Raw genomic sequence first — 17,060 nt, 5'->3', positions numbered from 1 at the left:
TTGGCTGGCAAGATCGGTTTCCTTATAAGGTCAACATATGATGTTCTCCCATCACCACAGAACCAAAACCTTTGGGTAGGAGAGAATCCCTCATGTCCTTTGTGTTCATCACCTGCAACATTAAGGCACATTTTGACAGGATGCAAGGTGGCTATTAGCCAAGGACGGTTTACTTGGCGCCATGACCAGGTGCTGCGATGTTTGGCCTTAGCATTGGAAGACAAACGTAACATGACCAATAAGTTGCCACCTGTTCCATCAAAACATTACACACAAAAGACAACATTCCTCCGCCCAGGAGAGCAACCACCAAGAAAAGGTGTTAAAACCAATCCTCACCCAGGACAACTGGAAGCTGCTAGAGTCTGGTAAATGCTGGCAGATGTTGATCAATGGCTTATTTTTCCACCTGAGATTGCCACCACAAACCTTCAACCAGATATTGTCTCGTGGTCTGGGTCAGCACGCCTTGTTCACCTGGTAGAGTTAACAGTGTCATGGGAGGATGTGGTAGATGAGGCGTATGAGAGGAAGAAACTGCGGTATGCTCAACTAGCCACTGAAGCGGAACAGCGAGGAAGGAGAGTCTGGGTTTACCCAGTGGAAGTGGGATGTCGAGGATTTGTGGCACACTCTACAACCCAGTTTCTTAGAGATGTCGGATTCAATGGCCAAGAGTTGCGTCGCACAGTGAAGAACTTATCTGAAGCAGCAGAGAGGAGCAGCAAGTGGCTACAGTTGAGACGAAAAGATTCTGGCTGGGGAGCTCAAGCACAATAGAAAGAAAGAAAGGCTGAGGTACAAATAAGTAAGCTGGGCTGAGTTGAGTGGGGGACGGAGGGGGGTGATGCTGGGACGCCAGAATCACTGTCAAGCCCTCTTGAGGAGTCGTGGACTAGTCGACGAAACACAGAGGATGGAAGGTGCCCACTTGAAGACCCCAGAGATGTACCCTACGTAGCTCAATCCAGATGGTTGTCATGCTGATGCGCTGGGGAGACTATGGTTGATCCCTGGAGCCAGCATCGCAGCTGTTGTGTGTGCTGATGCGCTAGGGAGGAAAATAAGCTGATCCCTGGAGCCAGCATTACACTTCAGCCATCAACACCAGACAGAAGGATATCATTATATGGATGGAAGCGTAAATGGATGGAGAAACATATGGATCACATTAGTTTACTGTGAAGCTATGTCTTAGTTGGTGCTTATCTTGGCGAGAGCCAAGTTCGCCGGCCTAAAATCAGCATGAAGTTAACATCTACTCTCATGTAATGGAAATCAAAATCATGTACACAATAGTCTACATGCAATTCCACAGGCATGCACAGATGTTCTAACAGTAAGGGGCATTTAAAGGAGATGTTTACCTGTACCTTCATTGTTTCCCCTTGCAGGGAGCTGTCACTGTCATCGCTGTCATCGGGCCGGATCAGGACAGTATTGCTTAGTAAATGGTTCTGAACAGCCATAATGTAGTGCAAGCTTGGTGAAGCCACCTGAGATTGATGAAAAAGATTATGTTTTTTTTTTGTTTTGACATGAAAGAATGCACTTATAAATTAGGGGGGGAATGTAATTGCAGGTGAGGCATAGCTGTAGGGTGATGACTGCAATAAGCCTGGATGCTCAGAAAACACAAAGCAAACCCTGTAAGGGAGAACCTTAGTGGTTCTACAAAGCGCTTTCCACTGGTTCTCATTCAGCCATTCACTGACACACCAATAGTAGCAGAGCTGCCATGCAAGGCGCTAACTTGCAATCGGGACTTCAACTTGGGGTTCAGTGTCCTTTCCAAGGACACTTCGGCATGTGGAGTCATGTGGGCTGGGAATTGAACCGCCAACCCTACGATTAGTGGACAACCCGCTCTACCACCTGAGCCACAGCCGCCCATCTAGCGTGAGTCGAAGCCGGACGTGAGCACTCTCAGCAGTATCCCATCTCGAATGCATTTTCAGTGGACTTCTGTTTGGAAGGTAATGACTTCCAGGTAAGCACCGCCAAGCTGCCACTGCTGGGCCCTTGAGCAAGGCCCTTAACTCTCAACTGCTCAGTTGTATAAATTAGATCAATGTAAGTCGCTCCGGATAAGGGCGTCTACCAAATGCTGTAAATGTACATTTTGGATGTTTTTGATCCAAAGAGGAGAGTCTTGTTGCTTCTTGGTAGATGCAGCCAGATTTCCATTTAAAATCCCAGATCTCATATCAGAGCACACCGTCCACCATACTTAACAGTGGCAATTAGGTTCTTTCCTGTATAAGCACCCGTTTTATGCGCATGTGTGTGAGATGACTAAATGACTAATGGAATTTTGTATTAGCGCATCTGTGTCAGCTCAGTTATACCCGAGGGAAATAAGTCATCACTGGTGACCACTGGGGAGGGAAGAAACAACATTTAAAAAATAATTAAAAAGAGGTACAACATAAATGGAGATTTTGTTCATAAGAATCTCTAGGAGTGCCAATTACTGCGACGTGGGTTTTTTTGTTTTGTTTTTTTCAAAAATATTTTTCCTTATAGTAAATTGACATGAATTAAAAGGTTAGAATTTCACAGCATGAGATTTAACTAATTAACAATAACAAAATCCATCATTACCAAGGGTGACAATAATTCTGAAGCTAACTGTAGGACCATGTGTAAAATGTAGGGCCACACAAGGAACCACTGATTTGAGATTTACAAAATGATTTTGGAGACATTCATTGATGTTGGAACAGTGAAGAAACAATTTTTTTCTAGGAACTTTCATTAAACTGATTTGCTGTCCAAGTAGCTCATGCTATAACTAAAGGCAGTGCTAAAATACACAGTGCAGTTAAGGTCACACACAGATGAAGACCTTTTTTTTTTCTTTTGTATGTTAAAAAGTCACTAACCTGAAACCAGAAAACCTGGACTGCTTAATCCGAAAAGCAGGAATTTAACAATTGTTCCAAATCACACAGTCTGTTACTGTGGCCTGTAAACTCACCAATCAGTGTAGCCACAAGGGCACATTTGCAGGCACGGGCACAGGTGGAGGTGCATGCACCCCTCCCCTCCCCCCCACCCCCCACCCCCCACACACACATCATCCTTAAGCAATGGAGGGAAATTAATTTCAATCATCAAAACAGAGTTTACAATTTCAGATAATTATTACAAGCATATAATAACTTTGCATATCTTATGTAATTTTGGATTAATCTTAAAAATCCAAATCATATAAAATAAATAGGGGGAAAAAAATCAGAAAAAAATAAAATAAAATATGAGACTGCATATGGCCCTAAAGGTGCCATAAACAATATTTTAAAATCATCTGAGTAGCCAAGACTGTGTCATACAGGCACAGTGGATAGAAGCTTCTGGAACTCTTCTTTGTCAAGTGTTTGGCATTTCCTGATGAGAAGGCAAGATTCACGCACTACAGTCTTCAGAATGCAATGCAGCAGTTCATCATTCAGCCTACAGGAAAGCAAGCAAGATTAGCTGTTCATGATCCAAGTACACCATTTTCATGGCATGAAAGTAATTATTTGTAGTAGTTATTTTCAGAGAAAACATGCAGCATTTACCTGTAGTGGTCATCATCCTCACTTCCAAAGCGATTCTTCTGTAGCTGGTCAGTAAGGTTGTTAAGAATAATATCACGCAACTGGGACAAACCACTATTTCTCTCACCTATAAGTGATTAAAAAAACAACAATGCATTGAAACAAATTAATTAATGCTATAACTAATAATAATAATAATCAGTCAAACCTGCAGCATGTGAAGATTTCTGGGATAAAGTGAGCTGCTGGGAGTAATAGGAATTCACAGTCAGATGCAGGTTGGATTTGGCTGGAGTTTGGATTTCTGAGTAATGCTGTACTGGAATACTCACTCTTGACAGCTTAGATACAAACTAAACTGGTGAACATTATTTTATGTAGACATAATACCAAGACCTATAGCAATGAAGTGCTTCCCCTTTCTTCAACAAGCAGTTGAAGAGGCAAGAGGATACTGCCAAAACTGAAAAATGTACCACGCTTGGCAAACAATTTGTCTGAGGAATCATTCCACATCATAGAAAATTTGCAGAGAGTTGAGAAAATCTCAATTCACATGACAATTGTCGTGCTGTCGCCATTTCGCTTGCAGTGCATAATGCTATCGCTAAAAGTGCAGTTCCAGGTCATACACATACATCAAAAATGAATGGTCGTCTGTTGCTTTGTCGCAGACTAGTGTGAATACAGGGTTAGTGTCAAATTATAGCAAAAATAATGTGTCATTAGGCAGAATTAACAAACTCTGGGGAAATGTCACCTTGGGGACCAATCTATCTAGCTATCTATCCATCTATATCACCAATCACCTACAGTTGCAATCAAAATTATTCAACTCCCATTTGGGCGGCTGTGGCTCAGGTAGTAGAGCGGGTTGTCCACTAATCGTAGGGTTGACGGTACGATTCCCGGCCTACATGACTCCACATGCCGTGTGTCCTTGGGCAAGACACTGAAGCACAAGTTGCTCCTGATGGCAAGCTAGCGCCTTGCATGGCAGCTCTGTTACCATTGGTTATTGTGTGTGAATGGGTAAATGAGAACCAGTGTAAAGTGCTTTGCTAAGTTTTAAAAAAAGCACTATATAAGTGCAGACCATTTACCATTGCAAATCAGGTTTATTGTCAAAATTGTCAAGCAATTTAATAGTTCAACACAACGAATGCTTCAAGTGGTTTCCCCAAATTCATCTGAAAATGCAACTCAATGATTTCTCCAGTTTCAAAATTATTAAACCCCTGAATAGAAGCCCTCACAACAGCACGATGAAACAAAACTGGAACTTTTCGGCTTGATGGATGCTGATCCGTCACACCACTGGGTATGTCTGGAGGAAGAAGAATGAAAAAAGAAGACTCTGTCCACAGTCAAGCATGGTGGTGGCTCGGTGATGCTCTGGGGCTGCTTTACATCCTCTGGCACTGGAAAGCTGCAGTGTGTGGAAGGCAAGATTTCGTTGAAGTATCAGGAAATCCTAGGAGTAAACGTCATGCCATCTGTGAGGAAGCTGAAGCTTGGGCGTCATTGGACCTTACAACAGGACAATGATCCCAAGCATATCTCAAATTCCACCAAGGCTTGGTTGCAGAAGTAGTCCTGGAAGATTCTACAGGGGCATCACAGTCACCTGACTTGAACCCCATAGAAAATCTCTGGTGGGATTTGAAGGAGGAGGTTGCAGCACACAATCCCAAGAATATTACTGAACTAGAGGTCATTGCTCATGAGGAATGGGATAAGATTCCTCAGATTCTGCCAGAAGCGATGCATCTCGTTTGCAGCACGTCATAAGAGCTACTAAGTATTAAGATGCTTGCTATGAAGGAGTTGAATAATTTTGAAACGGGCAAAACCATTATAAGTTTTCAGTAGAATTTGGGGAAACCTCTTGAAGCATTCGTTGTGTTGAACTATTTCAATTGCTTTTGTTTGATTTGTTCATGGCAAACAGCTGAAATTCTGTACATTTTGACAATAAACCTGATTTGCAATGGGGGTTGAATCATTTTGATTGCAACTGTACAGTCATGGTGTACGACCCAACTTATCCCAACTTATGCTGATGTACAGATGGCCCCATATTTGTCTCAAGCATATTCTGGTGTAAAGTGGAGTTCATCATTGTCTCAATGACTAAAAGTTTCCCCAGGTCATGTGGCTGAAAACAAGCCCAAATCATCACCCCTCCACCACCATGCTTGACAGTTGGTATGAGGTCTTTGTGGTGATGTGCAGTGTTTGGTTTGCGCAAAACATGACAAGACAACCAAACATCTCCACCTTGGTCTCATCAATCCAAACGACATTGTTCCAGAACTATTGCAGTCGGTTAACATGCAATTCTACAAACATAAGTCATGCTATTATATTCTTTTTAGAGAATATCACAATTTCCTAGCCACCCTTACATGAAAGCCATATTTATTCAGTCTTTTTCTGATTGTGCTGTCATGAACATAAATTAATTTAATTTGTAATCAGAACTAGCAATTACAATTTTGCATTTCTGGTCAGAGGGGGACAGTTAAAAAAATATTTTAAAAAACCTACTCAGAAGAAGGTAGGATAATATGGTGTAATCTAGCCAACGACACTCCACATATATTGTAGCTAGCTAGCTAATTCAATGCAATTTAGCCATAACTATCAATATAACAAATAAGCCTTGTGTTAGGTTAGCTAAATTTCTCTTTAATACTTCCCATTATCAACAAGGTTGTTCACACTGGACGTCTTGTTCGCACTGTGCACTACAGTAGCATGTTAAAATCTCACAATAAACGATGCGTCTGTTTTAATCAGTTACAATGTGCATTTAATTGGACTGTTATTATGTAATTTGTTTTAATGAAACAATCATTTGATCATAAATGCCTGTGGATGATAGATAGATAGATTAGACAGATATAGAAGGATGGATGGATGGATGGGTAGATAGATAGATAAGCAATTATGTAAGGAAATTATGTAATGACACCTCAGATATGACAAAGCTGATTTTACCCCCCAATTATTATTATTTTTTTATTATTTGATGAAAATAAATATCGGGAAGCATACCCATTCTTACCCAAGCATACCCGTTTTTAAAAACTGAAACGATACTAAAACTAAATACAAGCAAAAATTAATCATTTTCTAAAGACAAAAACTAAATCAAAAACTATTTGTGCACCAATTAAATTAAGTTAAATGAAATTGAAACCAAGAATACCAAACAAAATAAAAATAAGAACTAGCAATATTTTTTTAAACTATAATAAACCTACTCTGAGGTCATGTCCTTCTTGGCATGATGTAGACACATACCTGGACGCTCCAGAACACCAAACTGCCCAAAGTTCTGTTTTTATAGAGGCAGTCACACTTCTACTACTAACTAATCTTCTGCATTTCATTAGTAACACTTGACTGCTAATTAGTTTATTTTTCCCTACCTGGTTTCTGAATGTTGGTGTACCTTTTGGGAAGAAATAACTACGCATTGAAATTTGGTGAGGACCATACACAATTGTTATTTAGGCCCTAATAACTAAAAACATAGAAACGAAGGGTGTACTCCCCTCCCAATACATTTATGACTGTAAATGTATCCAATAATATTAACAAACAAACACATGCACACATACATATGTGTGCACACACACACACATCTCTGAAGGCTAACAGTTACAGATTACAATATGGAAACCTTAGATTTAGAGGCCAACAGTGCTATAACACATTCTCACACTGTTTTATAATCACTGTGATGTTCAAGGGCACAACACATTTTATGTGCAGCATGGCTATGCACCGCCATAAAGATACCTTCTATAGCAAACATCGGCTTATGTGCCCAAGAGATCCATTTTCTATCACAATAATGGCACATGCTCTACATTAGGACACAATTCCTATGTTTTTGATGCTTACACTGCTGCTCCTTCAGTCAGAATTGTTACAGCTAAACACACATTGTTCATTCCCCGTTACTCACTGGAATCAATACAGCTCATAACAGCATGATGTATGTTTGTGTCTAAATTTATCAGCCAAACAATCAGAATCTTGTTTTCACTATATTGTGATGGCTCAAGCCAACTCTCAAAATGTAAGGAATCCAAATATCATCCAAATATCCCTACTACTCTACTATATAGTAAGCAAAAAGCAGTACACCGAAGTAGTAGTATGTCCGAATTCCCTGCTTTCTTAAAGCAGTACGCGAGAAATACCCAAGATTGTGCAGTATGGAAGCAATGGACACTGGGCTATCCCAAAAGGCAACAGGACTTGCGTGGAAGAGTTGTCAGAATAAAAAAAATGGCGGAAGACAGTGCGTCAGCTCTTTTAAAGTTGTAGGTCACATGACAATGACAACATGGCGGATGTAGTACGTCCAGATTGTATTCATGTTACACACTTATACTGATCATTATGGCCAAGCAGTAGGCTCTGAATTCAAATGCAATAGGTACTGTCACAGTACACTATTTCCAACACAGCCTCAGTATCCTAGAATCCACAATGACAGATTGATGAATACCAAACAGTTATCATTTTCGACTGGGTTAACAACATTAAAGCGCAACTATTATGGTTTTGAAACGTGCCTAATTTTGTTTTAGCGGTGTCATACAATAAATTTACATACATCCGAGGTCTAAAAACACTTTAATGTGCTCATAATTTAAATTGCAGCATTACCTTTCCCCCCCCAGTGTCCAACACGACTCGTTCAATGATCCGTCCTAAAGGATTCATTCTAAACTCCTCCTTTCAGAGCGCATACTCTGCTCTGATTGGTCAGATGTCCCAGTCTGTTGTGATTGGTCTACCGCTGTCAGCATGTTTCAAAAAGGAAACGGGCCCTACCGTAACGAGTTTCAGCTCTGTCTGTTTGCGAGCAGCCAGTGAAGACCAGAGGCGGGGTTTATTGTTACAAACCCACGTAGGTTAGCACAAGAAGTAAGTGTGGAATTACTAACGACTCGTTTCAGCTGTTCAGAATCGGTTCCTTCTTTTGGGAGTCAATAACCGTTTGTTGTGAGCTTTGATTTTTGAAACTTTGTAGACATTTTTACATTCACAAACAGCTACGTATATAACACACTACATTAAAGGAAATATTTGAAAAAACATAATAGGTGCACTTAAATATCCTTCCTGCTTTACACTGTTATTAATTTGGGTGTACCTGATCATTTGATTAGTGTGAATGATATCTTGATGTGGTGGTTTGTTCTGTATAACTATTTGAGGGTTCTAAAGGTTTAAACCAATGTCTATGCTCCTTAGCTACAGTGGATATAAAAAGTCTACACACCCCTGGTAAAAATTTTTGTAATATAAAAAAAATTAAAGATATTTTTCCATCTTTAATGATGCATAAAAACCAACAAAATTCAAGTGGAAAAACAAATAGAAATGTTTTATGGAAAAGTACAATAACCTGGTTGCACCCTTTTATAATGGGGCATGTGACTGTGCTCAGAATTAACCCATCACGTTCAAAAGTAATTATTATACACCAGTCATCAATGAGGTGATTCTGATTAACTCCAAATAAAGATCATCTTGGTTTCAGCTGACTGCTGAAAACATGGTCCACAAAGAGCTTACAAAGCCTTGTAATTGTTCGAAATTGTATTGATCAGGAGAGGGGTATAAAAGAATTTCCAAATCATGAGATATACCATGAAACATCGTGAAGGCCATCATTAACAAGTGGTGAAAACCAAGTAAAGGAAAACTTATCTGGAAAGCTGCCAAGAGACATACTGCAATGTTACAGAAGCTGCAAGAATATATAGCGAGTACTGCTCACTCTCTGCATGGGACAATTTATTGACAATAAAACATAGTCTTCAAATGTCTAGGTAATCTAGAGAGAAGCACTTTTTCACCAAAACAAAAACAAAACTCCAAGCTCAAGAACCTCCAAGACTTTTCTGGGCACAATTCTAAAAGATATGTTTGCCAGAACAAACAAGTTATTGCCCAAATAGTGGGGCATACAGCACTAGCAATAGTGGCATATGCCCCAGTCAGAGCCCAGATGTAAATGTTTGTATTCTTGTTAGCGTGATAGCTCAAGAATGAGTGGATGAATGTTTCTAAGATGTATTAGGAGTTATCATTGCAACCAGCACAATTGTGGAATTGAGCCAAACAAGGTCAAGGTCACCGCAAGGTTGCCAGTCTGAAATAGTTTTTCTTCAATAGCTTCCTTCATGTTTGCAGGATATTTTAAGGGTATTTCTGGCATAAAAAATTAGTAACAAGAAGACACAGCTGGTGTTGAGTTTAACTTGTTTTCTCCTAAAACATTTCTATTCGATCTGACATCAATTAAGTTCATTTTCTTACATCACAAAAACCTGCAATTTTTACAGGGATTTTTTTTTTATATCCACTGTACCTCCAAAATTCAAGAGGGCCAAATGCTCCTTCAGAGTCACATGCTAGTAGTATGAGAAGGTTGGATGTCCTAAAAACTGCAAGATTACCTTCAGTGAGGACCAGTTTTAACAAGTCATTCAGTTCCATCTCTCCCTGATACAAGATATTCAAGCCAAAGCTGTAAAACAGTAAAGAACATTAAAGAAACAGTAAAGAACAGTAGTTAATATACAACAATTAAAAAAAAAAAGTTTTCCCCCTTTAATACATTCACTATTTTCATCAGCTGCTAAAGCATTATGATCACAAATAACAATCCCTGAATGAAAACAGAATATTTGCAAATGGCACCAAGTAGGGATGTAATTATGAATGAGTAGACTTTTTTTTTTATTTCTATATAATAATCAATGCAAAACAATGAATTTTTTGTCTGTATAAAACTAACTAAATAAAAAAATCACTATGAAGATAGGTTTAACATTGTAAACATATCTTTAAAATAAATAATAAAATGTATAAATTTTCATGAAAATTTGACTGAATAAATAAAGCTTCTGACCTGGTGAAAACGATCAATTGAAACACGATGAGCGCCGTAGCAGAGCCTGAGACACCATTTTAACCGGAAATAGAGCCCCAAAGTCGGCTAAAATAAGCCGTCTGAAAGCTACCGAAGAGCTTCTGTGGTTGTGTATTTAACCTATAATGCATGTTGGTCATTGTGATCCAGAGAGATAGGTCCCAGCATACTCTCTATATATTTGAACTCTGTGGGTTGAACATATTGGGACCGCTAACGCAGATTGGGGACCTCCACTGTGTTAGATGCGTAATTAATAGAATGCTCATTCCCATTTTTTTTTTTTTTTTTTTACTTCAGATTCCCCCATTTCCCCATCTTACAGCAGGCATCACCACCATCGTCATAAATCCACAATTAATTATCACCTTTATCACTAAAACATTTTCAGCTTCATTTTTCAGTGACTATTATTAGAACTATCAGAAAATAAAGAACAGCACTTTCTCAGAACATGCTTCTTTATGTAATGTCTTTGCATGTATAAAGCAGTGGTACCCATCAGCACAAGTAATGATCTCTTACAGTCTCCATGAACCTTGCAAAGTCGCATTGAATAAAAAGTGCCTGTCTACTAACTGTAAATTTGAGTCTAAATTATCAAAGTTAGACAAATTACTGCTTCTATCATGCATCTACTATTAACAGACTCATGATGTCCATATGAAATTTGCATTACTATTTCCTACCACAATGCGATAAGGACTTTATTATGTAGTTTCTGACCTGATAGCCAGGCAAACTTCTCTTTGGATTTCTGCCCCTATCTGATCAATAGGGGCCATGAGTAGCTGCCACAGAAGCAATCCAGAACGTCTTATACTTTCTCGGTTCTGCTCTGACTGCGGGTTAAAGAACCGAAACACCACCTGAAATAAGACCAAAGAAATGACTTGGGTAAAATACTTTAGCTAGTCTATTTATTATGCTCTATCAAGGACACAGTACCTTGGTTTGAAGGATTATTTTGAGGGCTGACTTATACTTCTGTGAGCATGTCTCTGCATGCACAACACGGCACATTTATATTCGCATGTAACATGTGCATGTCTTCTAGGACAGTGGATCTCAAACTTTTTCAGCGTGAGGCCCCCCTTGTTTACCATGCATCCCTTTATGGCCCCCTAGAGTTGTCAAAATTTCTTTTCTTTTTTTTTTCCACACTAGGCTCTTCTGTGTTAACTTTCTCAGCTAAGACACTACGTCCTCTATCTAATAACTTATCCATTTTAAATAGTCTTAGGTTTTATCAGCGTGTGGCTAACAGTACTGTACACTAGTACATCAACAGATGTCTCTGTTTGGAGTGTCTTAGTGTGTTGTGTATAATTGATTTGATTTAGTCATATTTCTCATTTTTAGTAGTTGAAAGGTTGACTATCCCAACTTACATACAGGTAAAATAAAAAAATAATGGTAGGAGGACCTGTCACATGAACCACAGCACTGTAGGAATAATAAATAGAAGATTTATTACACAAGCATAAAGTTGCTAGAAGTTGATATTACCTACACAGTGTTTTTATTTGGAGTCTGTTAGAAGAAAGAGAAAGCACAGTGTCAATCTTGCAGGATTCAACTGTCCATTATAACAAACTGTTTAAAGGCTTTAAACAGACTATACATTCAGAAAGCAGTTTCAAAGCGCAAGCTTGTCTATACAATACGGAAAGCTCTGGATGCAATACGGGAAAATTTTACCGTTTGCACTTCGTTGTTTAGGATTATTTTGTTTACACTTCAGATGCATTTTGAAGCGCATCACTCTGAATTATACAATATTAATCTGAACTGGATTAACTCGCGGAAGAAATGTTACATCTCATCAAATAATTTCCATGTACACAAGAGACACCCCACTCCGCCAACCAATCATCATTCGCCTGACACGTAGCACCGCAGATACGTGCACACTGATACGTAGTTAACTCACGGGAGGACTAATCGCTAGCACTCTTTGTAGCTCTGTGTGCCGCGTGTATGCAAATACACATTGACGCAGAAGTATAAATCAGCTTTTATAAACCACATCACCTACATATTTTACATAAACCTATAATTCCTTGATTCACTTTATTTATAAATAAAAACTAAGACCTCTCATTTCAGCACCTGAAAGACCACAAGGATGCAGCGGATGATGCAGATGTCAGAATTCACCATGGCCTTTTCCATTATGTCACAGATGGCACTAAAGTGGCAGGCTTCCATTGGCTGCTGTTTGTTTAGGAAGGAGCTCAGAGGTGAGCTGACACTAGCAGCCAACAGGTTCTGCTGGTGGATGCACATGGCACCAACGTGGTGTAGCAGCTGACTGATTACTTCACCCATCTCCACCATCTCTTCTGTGGACAAACACAAACTATATTATCTGTCTGTCTGCCGTCTGTCTGTGTGTATATATAAATTAAATAGTCAAAATGTGCTTTTTACTATTGTCTTGCTTTTCAAAGAAAAAAATCAATTACAAAAACTACAATTTAAAAATATTTATTTAACACTGAATATTTTTTTTTCCATTCCAGCAGGCATAGGCTACTAACAAGGCACAATATAACTTTAAATAAATAAATGAGTAAAATAAAAATATTTTGATGTGGTCATCTTTGAGACCCCTTGAATAGCCTATGTTAGGCCTATAACTGACTGCTGAAAGAATGGAACACTGTAGCCTACAACAAAAAAGTGCATTAAAAAGTGCATTGACAAGAGTGCAAAAAATGGTTCTATACGGCTGATTATATTGGGGATATATACCGCTCGCGTCCCTGTACACCTCGCGGAGTATTATAGTAGATATAGTATAGTTAGATACGTTGTTAATGTTATGTTCCCTTAAATAAATACGTCTTTACCTGCTTCCGTACTCTACTCCCTTACGTCTCGCGACGTGACAGAATACTCCGGAACAGAAACAAAACAAATGCACGTGTCCACTGTAAACATTGTCACAGTTCTCAACATCCAAAGAGCATGCACTCGTGCACATAGCTCGTGCATGCGCACGCCCCCTCATCGCTCCGAGCGCGCTGCCGGACGTGGAGGTCCTGAAATTCGCGCATCTCACTCTGGTTGCTAGGCTATTTGGCACGTCATCAAACACGTCATTGTTCGGTCAAATTTATTCGGCCGAACACCGAAAGTGCTTTTTTTTGCTATTTTCGGCCGAATAATTTCGCTTGCCGAACATTCGGTACATCCCTAATTTTTTTTATATATACATTATATATATATATATATATACATACACACACACACACACACATACACACACACATACACTATATATGGATATGTACATATGTGTATTTATACACATACATACATGCATATATTTACACATACATGTATGTACATATATATATGTATGTATATATATATATACACACACACATATATACACACACACACACACACACACAGACGTACACATAATATATACATACATGTATATGTACACACGTATATACATACTGCTCTCAATCCATTTTGTTTTACCTTTGGGCTCTCTGATGACATGGCTGAAGCCAAGCCGTTTGCACACGTGATGAAAAGCTTGGTTGCCTGGGTTTGACCACTGATCCATGTAGTCGCTAGAGCATGTCCAGATCAAGTTGTTAAGAGCATCATAGCTGGCCCCTGGTGCATTATGAGCAAAACCAACAACAAAAATTTTATTAATTATTGAGCTCACTGTGAGGTGTATCATTAAGATAATAAGAAGTATACACATACACATACTCCCATACACATGATTCACAGATTCTTCCCACAATCAAATAACAACACAGAAAAAAACAAACAAAAAAAACAGTGGTTATATGCCAAAACATTGTGGACAAAGTGGATACATGATTATGTATAACATTTACATACCTAGCCCTGCCACTTGAGCACCACGACCCAAAGAACTGCCAGGGGCATCAATCAGGTCTACACGACTGACAAACTGACCATCATTCAAGTTAAACACCAAATTAGAGGTCAGAACTGAGAAACACAAAGCGTTAGAATTGAGAGAGAGGAGAGAGAAATAGAGAGAGAGAGATAAAGAAAACATGCAAGCAAAAAGGAAAAACATTCAATCCATTGCCACTTTGTATAGTATAATAACATCCCACCACCACACTGACTCAATTGCTAATAATTACAATATTTAAGCATTACTGGCTTGTGGTCTTAGAATTTGATCAGACATTTCTTACTCTTAAGGGAAGAAAGGCCACTGGATCCACCAAAAAGTGAGCGAGTCGCAGAACTCCCAGCTACACCCGGAGGGGAGGCCAGCATTACCAGGTAGGTCCCACAGACATACATGGGTGTTTTCCTCAAAGTCTTAAGAGGAAGACCACAGCTAGCATTTACTACTAGGAAGAAAGGGAAAAATACATTGGCACAAAAATGCTCTTTTATCTAATTACTATCACCACATCGTTAATCCTTATTACTTGTCAGCCCTGGCCAATTTATATATTTATTTTCATACCTAGCTTCATACTGTTATCTATAATGCGATTCCATTGTGTTACACAGTGGTGGAATATACACATGCATAATGCGACATGTAACAAAATTAAATTCCTACACTCAAACTCTGTAAGAGAAACAAACCAGAGAATGTCAGTACAATCGCTCAAATTACGGCATGATGCTGGCCTAAGACACGGCAGAAAATTTACTCATAAATGTTTGTGATTCCTATAATATAAGCTAGACTGTAATTATAATGTTTACCGGACATACTGGAAAAAAATCCGGTCATCTCGTTTCAGTGTTTAGTTTGAGCTGGATTGTTTTGGACTATGCATAGTACAGTATATGTGATTGTGGGGGTGGGGGCGTGGTCAAACGACAGCTGTGGATGGAGAGGAGGCGGGTCGAATCAGCTGGTAAAGAGTGTTTTGGATTAGCCCGAGTTTACTTGTGTGTGTCTGTCTGTGCTTTAAGTGCCTCCTTTAATGAGAAAGAGAGCGAGAGAGTCGAGTAGCACAAAAGACGTGTGTGTGTGTGTGTGTGGTTGAAGAAGTTGGATATTGTGAGCAAATCAGTGTACACGTTACAGGAGAAGCATGTGAACACAGACCTTATTTAGGTGCGTCATTGCATACATACATTGTCTAACATGTGTCTGCTTCATTTAAATATTTTTACTGGTCATTGTGTCCGACAGCTTTTGATTTTATAGGACATTAAGACGTTTTAACTGTCGAAAACCGGTATTTACCGGCTAACGGAAACTCTGGCGGACACCCGAATATTGAGCATCCCATTCCAAAACCATTGGCATTAATGTTGAGCTGTTCCCCTTTTGCTGCTATAACAGCCTCCATTCTTCGAGGAAGGCATTCCACTAGATTTTGGACCGTGGCAGCAAGCAAGCAGGCCTGGCATGAAGTTGGTGCTGCAATCCTTCCCAAAGGTGTTCAGTGGGTTTGAGGTCAGGGCTCTGTACAGGCCACAGACTTCCTCCACTCTGTCTATACAGACCTCAATTTGTGAACTGTCATGATTATAGGTTTGGGCCTCTTAGTTTTCAGTGAAAGGAGATCTTCATGCTACAGCATACAAAGACATTCAACTTTGTGCCAACAGTTTTGCGAAGGCCAACATATGGGTGTGATAATCAGGTGTCCACATACTTATGGGAATATAGTATAGTATACAATTCCTACATCCTGTTCTGAATATTTTTAGTCATATAAATATATCAAACTAAATAAATAAATAAATAGATAGATAAATAAATGTCCCAAAGTATAGCTTATGGTTGTGATTGTGTTTCAGTGTGGCACAAGTACAACACACTAACGAAACTGACTAGACTATCAACTTTATTAATAGGCACTATTTCAAAGAGAATCAGATATTTGCTTGTCCGAACATGTCAAAAAAGACAATAATTTTCATGGGGTGTACTTATTTTTCCACATGACTATGTGCCTTTCTACAAACCCAATTTCAAAAAAGTTGGGACGCTGTGTAAAATGTAAATAAAAACAGAATGCAATGATTTGCAAATCTCATAAGCCCATGTGTTATTCACAATAGAACATAGAAAACATTTCAAATGTTTAAACTGAGGAAATGTACCATTTTAATAAGAAGAAAAAAAGGTAATTTTGACTTTGATGGCCGCAACACATCTCAAAAAAGCTGGGACGGCGCAATAAAAGGCTGGATAAGTGTTACTAAAAAGAAACAGCTGGAGGTTGATTGGAAACAGGTCAGTAAGATGATTGGGTATAAAATGAGTATCTTAGAGAGGCAGAGTCTTTCAGAAGTAAAGATGGGCAGAGGGTCACCAATCTGCGAAAAACTGCATCTACAATTTGTGGAACAATTTCAGAATAATGTTCCTTAACGTAAAATTGCAAAGACTATGAATATCTCATCATTTACAGTGCATAATATCAACAAAAGATTAAGAGAATCTGGAGAAATCTCTGTGAAAAATCAATATTGCTTGCCTGTGATCTTCGGGCCCTCAGGCTTGCACTACATTAAAAACAGGCATGATTCTGTAATGGAAATCACTGCATGAGCTCAGA

The 17,060-nt window shown here is 39.1% G+C and overlaps 1 protein-coding gene across 4 annotated transcripts in view; it reads right to left on the bottom strand.

Annotated features, from left to right (window-relative positions):
- LOC128598996 (probable E3 ubiquitin-protein ligase HECTD4) overlaps window positions 1–17,060 on the bottom strand; it is a 166,464-nt gene that overhangs the window by 124,542 nt on the left and 24,862 nt on the right. For 2 of the 4 annotated variants that reach the window (XM_053610277.1, XM_053610274.1), the window contains exons 9-17: window positions 14,718–14,879; window positions 14,389–14,502; window positions 14,011–14,151; window positions 12,625–12,857; window positions 11,239–11,381; window positions 10,037–10,107; window positions 3,567–3,672; window positions 3,336–3,456; window positions 1,368–1,496 (exon numbers count right to left, since the gene is read on the bottom strand). In XM_053610277.1, the coding sequence (XP_053466252.1) occupies window positions 1,368–1,496; window positions 3,336–3,456; window positions 3,567–3,672; window positions 10,037–10,107; window positions 11,239–11,381; window positions 12,625–12,857; window positions 14,011–14,151; window positions 14,389–14,502; window positions 14,718–14,879 (1,220 nt within the window). The remainder of the gene's footprint in view (window positions 1–1,367; window positions 1,497–3,335; window positions 3,457–3,566; window positions 3,673–10,036; window positions 10,108–11,238; window positions 11,382–12,624; window positions 12,858–14,010; window positions 14,152–14,388; window positions 14,503–14,717; window positions 14,880–17,060) is intronic. The other 2 variants (XM_053610275.1, XM_053610276.1) reach the window with 2 other exon arrangements.

This window comes from Ictalurus furcatus, chromosome 22, assembly GCF_023375685.1.
Source record: "Ictalurus furcatus strain D&B chromosome 22, Billie_1.0, whole genome shotgun sequence".
In the NCBI taxonomy this organism is placed as follows: Eukaryota; Metazoa; Chordata; class Actinopteri; order Siluriformes; family Ictaluridae; genus Ictalurus; species Ictalurus furcatus.
The sequence above is the reverse complement of the archived record's forward strand: the minus strand, read 5'-3'. Positions and strand labels throughout refer to the sequence as shown.